At 55.3% G+C, this 6,000-nt stretch overlaps 1 protein-coding gene across 6 annotated transcripts in view; it reads right to left on the reverse strand.

The window, feature by feature from the left end:
* LOC141048054 (scaffold attachment factor B2-like) overlaps positions 1–4,890 on the reverse strand; it is a 350,882-nt gene extending 345,992 nt beyond the window's left edge. For 3 of the 6 annotated variants that reach the window (XM_073543397.1, XM_073543398.1, XM_073543399.1), the window contains exon 1: positions 4,552–4,888. In XM_073543397.1, the coding sequence (XP_073399498.1) occupies positions 4,552–4,710 (159 nt within the window). In that variant the 5' untranslated portion in view covers positions 4,711–4,888. Of the gene's footprint in view, positions 1–4,551 lie in introns of all 6 variants that reach the window. The other 3 variants (XM_073543402.1, XM_073543396.1, XM_073543401.1) reach the window with 3 other exon arrangements.
* Positions 4,891–6,000: the final 1,110 nt, after the last annotated feature.

Below are 6,000 nucleotides of genomic sequence, written 5' to 3' on the forward strand. Positions count from 1 at the left end.
CATGGCCAAAAGTTTAGAGAATGACACAAATATTAATTTTTACAAAGTCTACTGCTTCATTTTTTCTAATGGCAATTTGCATATACTCCAGAATGTTATAAAGAGTGATCAGCTTAACAGCAATTACTTGCAAAGTCAATATTTGCCTAGAAAATGAACTTTATCCCCCAAAACACATTTCAACATCATTGCAGCCCTGCCTTAAAAGGACCAGCTAACATCGTTTCAGTGATTGCTCCATTAACACAGGTGTGGGTGTTGATGAGGACAGGGCTGGAGATCAATCTGTCATGATTAAGTAAGAATGACACCACTGGACACTTTAAGGCTGAGTTCACTCGTGGCGTTTTTTTCACGTTTCCGCGGCGGTTTTAACCGCGCGATTTTGCCGCAAAAACGCGAAAAATAAGCATCCCATGCATTCCTATGGGATTCCGCAATGCTGTGCTAATGCTGCGGTTTTTACCGCGGCGGAATCGCTTCGCGGTAAAAACCGCAGCATGCTCATTAATTTGCGGAATCGCGGCGATCCCGCACCCATAGGAATGCATTGTTCCGCTTATTTCCCGCATGTGGCTGTGCACACCATGCGGAAAGTAAGCAGAACAATTGCGGATGGTTCCCACTGTCCTGAGGAGAGGAGACTGTCCTCCGGGCTTTGGGTACCTTATCCCTGTAAAAGGAGAGGAGACTGTCCTCCGGGCTTTGGGTACCATATCCCTGTAAAAAATAGAATTTAAAATAAAAAATATTGTTATTCTCACCTTCCGGCGTCCCGCGCAGCATTCCCGCCTCTCTCCACGCTCTCGTTCCCAGTAAGCCTTTGCGAAAATGCCCGCGATGACGTCCGTTCTCGCGGGATCGCGAAGTCTCGCGGTCATCGCGAATGACCGCGAGACATCGCGATCCCGCGAGAACGGACGTCATCGCGGGCATTTTCGCAAAGGATTACTGGGAACGGATGCGCGAGACGTCGGAAGGTAAGAATAACACCATTTTTAATTTTTTTTTACATTCTATCTTTTACTACTGATGCTGCATAGGCGGCCTCAGTAGTAAAAAGTTGGTCACACTCGTCAAACACTATGTTTGACAAGTGTGACCAACCTGTCAATCAGTTCTCCAAGCGATGCTACAGATCGCTTGGAAAACGCTAGCATTTTGCAAGCTAAATACGCTTGCAAAATGCTAGTTTTTCCGCGGGAAAATCGCGGGAATTTAAAATGAGATTTTCCCGCGGAATGGAATTCCGGAATTCTCGCAGTAATTTCCGCGAGAGTTCCGGTACGTGTGCACTTAGCCTAAAAGGAGGCTGGTGCTTGGCATCATTGTTTCTCTTCTGTTAACCATGGTTATCTCTAAAGAAACACGTGCAGTCATCATTGCACTGCACAAAAATGGCCTAACAGGGAAGAGTATCGCAGCTAGAAAGATTGCACCTCAGTCAACAATCTATCGCATGATCAAGAACTTCAAGGAGCGAGGTTCCCTTGTTGCCAAAAAGGCTCCAGGGCGCCCAAGAAAGACCAGCAAGCGCCAGGACCGTCTCTTAAAAGTGTTTCAGCTGCGGGATCGGGCTGCCAACAGTGCAGAGCTTGCTCAGGAATGGCAGCAGGCAGGTGTGAGTGCATCTGCACGCACTGTGAGGCGGAGACTCTTGGAGCAAGGCCTGGTCTCAAGGAGGGCAGCAAAGAAGCCACTTCTCTCCAGAAAAAACATCATGGACAGACTGATATTCTGCAAGAGGTACAGGGAGTGGACTGCTGAGGACTGGGGTAAAGTCATTTTCTCTGATGAATCCCCTTTTCGATTGTTTGGGACATCTGGAAAACGGCTTATTCGGAGAAGACCAGGTGAGCGCTACCACCAGTCTTGTCTCATGCCAACTGTCAAGCATCCTGAAACCATTCATGTGTGGGGTTGCTTCTCAGCCAAGGGAATGGGCTCTCTCTCGGTCTTGCCTAAAAACACAGCCATGAATAAAGAATGGTACCAGATTGTCCTCCAAGAGCAACTTCTCCCAACCGTCCAAGAGCAGTTTGGCAATCAACAATGCCTTTTTCAACATGATGGAGCACCTTGCCATAAAGCAAAGGTGATAACTAAATGGCTCAGGGAACAAAACATAGAGATTTTGGGACCATGGCCTGGAAACTCCCCAGATCTTAATCCCATTGAGAACTTGTGGTCAATCATCAAGAGAAGGGTGGACAAACAAAAAACCTTCAAATTCAGACAAAATAAAAGCATTGATTTTGCAAGAATGGACTGCTATCAGTCAGGATTTGATCCAGAAGTTGATTGAGAGCATGCCAGGGAGAATTGCTGAGGTCCTGAAGAAGAAGGGTCAACACTGCAAATATTGACTTGCTGCATTAACTCATTCTAACTGTCAATATAACCTTTTGTTACTCATAATATGATTGCAATTATATTTCTGTATGTGATAAAAAAATCTGACAAACACATAAAAACCAGAGGGCAGCAGATCATGTGAAAATATAATATTTGTGTCATTCTCTAAACTTTTGGCCATGACTGTACTTGGTCACAAGAGAACTGCATGTGTCACCTGTGGACTGCTTTAGGCTTTGTGCACACGCTGCGGATTGGTATGCGGATTTGTATCTGCGGAACCGCAGGTAAAATGACCTGCGGTTTTACCTGCGGATTGGCCTGCGGTTTATCACCTCTACAATGGAGGAGATGGTAAACCGCAGCAGAATCCACAGAAAAGAAGTGACATGTCATTTCTTTCTGCGGATTCAATACCGCAGCTTTTCCGCAGCTAAAAATCCGCAGCATGTGCACAGCAGAATGTAAATCCCATAGATTTACATGCTACTGTACACTGTAGAACTGCTGCGGATCCGCACCGGCCAAAACCGCAGCGGATCCACAGCAAAAACCGCAGCGTGTGCACATAGCCTTACTGTAATGTGTCCATGCACCAGTATGTGATAATGCACAGGATGCCCTCATGGCGTGCATTCTCCATGCTGCCCCCGCACACTGCCCCCGCTGCAAGGAGCACAGGCCGCCCCGGTTCACTGCCCCCGCTGCACAAGCCGCCCCCGCACACTGCCCCAGCTGCACGGAGCACAGGCCGCTCCCACACACTGCACGGAGCACGGGCCGCTCTCAAAAACTGTCCCCGCTGCACGGAGCACAGGCCGCCCCCTCGCACACTGTCCCCGCTGCACGGAGCACAGGCCGCCCCCTCGCACACTGTCCCCGCTGCACGGAGCACAGGCCGCCCCCTCGCACACTGTCCCCGCTGCACGGAGCACAGGCCGCCCCCTCGCACAATGCCCCCGCTGCACGGAGCACAGGCCGCCCCCCGCACAATGCCCCCGCTGCACGGAGCTCAGGCCGCCCCCCGCACAATGCCCCCGCTGCACGGAGCTCAGGCCGCCCCCCGCACAATGCCCCCGCTGCACGGAGCTCAGGCCGCCCCCCGCACAATGCCCCCGCTGCACGGAGCTCAGGCCGCCCCCCGCACAATGCCCCCGCTGCACGGAGCTCAGGCCGCCCCCCGCACAATGCCCCCGCTGCACGGAGCTCAGGCCGCCCCCCGCACAATGCCCCCGCTGCACGGAGCTCAGGCCGCCCCCCGCACAATGCCCCCGCTGCACGGAGCTCAGGCCGCCCCCCGCACAATGCCCCCGCTGCACGGAGCTCAGGCCGCCCCCCGCACAATGCCCCCGCTGCACGGAGCTCAGGCCGCCCCCCGCACAATGCCCCCGCTGCACGGAGCTCAGGCCGCCCCCCGCACAATGCCCCCGCTGCACGGAGCTCAGGCCGCCCCCCGCACAATGCCCCCGCTGCACGGAGCTCAGGCCGCCCCCCGCACAATGCCCCCGCTGCACGGAGCTCAGGCCGCCCCCCGCACAATGCCCCCGCTGCACGGAGCTCAGGCCGCCCCCCGCACAATGCCCCCGCTGCACGGAGCTCAGGCCGCCCCCGCACAATGCCCCCGCTGCACGGCGCACAGGCCGCCCTCGCACAATGCCCCCGCTGCACGGCGCACAGGCCGCGCCCTCGCACACTGCCCCCGCTGCACGGCGCACAGGCCGCGCCCTCGCACACTGCCCCCGCTGCACAGGCCGCCCTCGCACACTGCCCCCGCTGCACGGAGCACAGGCCGCCCCCTCGCACACTGCCCCCGCTGCACGGCGCACAGGCCGCCCCCTCGCACACTGCCCCCGCTGCACGGCGCACAGGCCGCCCCCTCGCACACTGCCCCCGCTGCACGGCGCACAGGCCGCGCCCTCGCACACTGCCCCCGCTGCACGGCGCACAGGCCGCCCTCGCACACTGCCCCCGCTGCACGGCGCACAGGCCGCTCCCGCACACTGCCCCCGCTGCACGGCGCACAGGCCGCTCCCGCACACTGCCCCCGCTGCACGGAGCACAGGCCGCCCCCTCGCACACTGCCCCCGCTGCACAGGCCGCCCTCGCACACTGCCCCTGCTGCACGGAGCACAGGCCGCCCCGGATCACTGCCCCCGCTGCACAGACCGCCATGGGTAGAACACTGCATCCACTTACCCTTTTCAGCCTCTCCATGAGGACGCTCTTGTTTCCGCCGCTGTCCAAGTTCCGCTTCTTTAGCTCGGCCTTCAGGTCGATCACACGGAGCTCGCTCAGCTTCTTCGTATCCACCTCTGCCTTGGCTCCTACATCCGAGGAAAGCTGCTCGTCCGCCATGCTGGACAATACGCAAGGACAGATGTGCGATTAGCGCTATACAACGAAGGCCTAAGGAAACCAATCGCGGGAGAACCTCGTTCCTGGCTTACGGGGTCCTAGTGATGACATCAGAACCATGTGACCAGGCTTATTAATGACGTGTCTCTGCCGCCTGGAACTGTGGGAGCTGGAAAGGCGGGCGTTGTTATTGTGCGGCGCGCCTCTTATCGGCCTGTAGTGATGTCGGAGTGCGGCCAGTGGGTGTTACGTCAGGCGTCCATGTCCGGTCGCTGAATAGTGCTGATCTCGGTGCTGCAGACAGTACAAGCGCAGCCACGGGTTACTATAGCACCGGCTCCTCTGCCCACCAGGATTAAGCTTCCCCATACAGAGCAGGCTGTATCCATTGGGACCTTGTCCTGTAGCCCACCAGAATTAAGCTTGCCTGCTCTGTATGGGGAAGCTTAAGGCTGCGTTCACACGCGGTGGTTTTAACCGCGCAATTTTTCCGTGAAAACACGAAAAAGAAGCATCCCATGCAATCCTATGGGATTCCGCAATGCTGTGCTAATACTGCGGTTTTTACCACGGCGGAATCCCTTCGCGGTAAAAAACGCAGCATGCTCATTAATTTAGCGGATTCGCGGCGATCCCGCACCCATAGGAATGCATTGTTCTGCTTACTTTCCGCATGTGTCTGTGCCCACCATGCAAAAAGTAAGCAGAACATTTGCGGATGGTACCCACAGTCTGGAGGAGGGGAGATTCTCCTCCAGGCTGTGGGTACCATATCCCTGTAAAAAATAGAATTTAAAATAAAAAATATTGTTGTTCTCACCTTCCTGCGTCCCGCGCAGCGTCCCCGCCTCTCCACGCTCCCGGTCCCAGTAATCCTTTGCGAGAATTACCGCAATGGCGTCGCGATCCCACGAGAACGGACGTCATCACGGTAATTATCGCAAAGGATTACCGGGAACGTGGAGAGAGGCGGGGACGCGGCTACAAACGCTTGCAAATCGATAGTTTTTCCGCGGGAAAATCGCATTTTAAATTCCCGCGATTTGGAATTTCAGAATTCTCGCTGTAACTTCCGCAAGAGTTCTGCTACGTGTGCACATAGCCTTAAGCTTCCCCATACAGAGCAGGCTGTATCCATTGGCACCTTGTCCTGTAGCCCACCAGGATTAGGCTTCCTTATACAGACCAGGATCTAGTCATGAGGGCCTTGTTCTGTTTGCACCAGGATTAGGTTTCTCTATACAGACTAGGTGTGAAAGATGAGGGAGACCTCATCTTTATTAATTTCAG

This window comes from Dendrobates tinctorius, unplaced genomic scaffold (genome assembly GCF_039654945.1).
Source record: "Dendrobates tinctorius isolate UK_male_01 unplaced genomic scaffold, ASM3965494v1 ptg000132l, whole genome shotgun sequence".
In the NCBI taxonomy this organism is placed as follows: domain Eukaryota; kingdom Metazoa; phylum Chordata; class Amphibia; order Anura; family Dendrobatidae; genus Dendrobates; species Dendrobates tinctorius.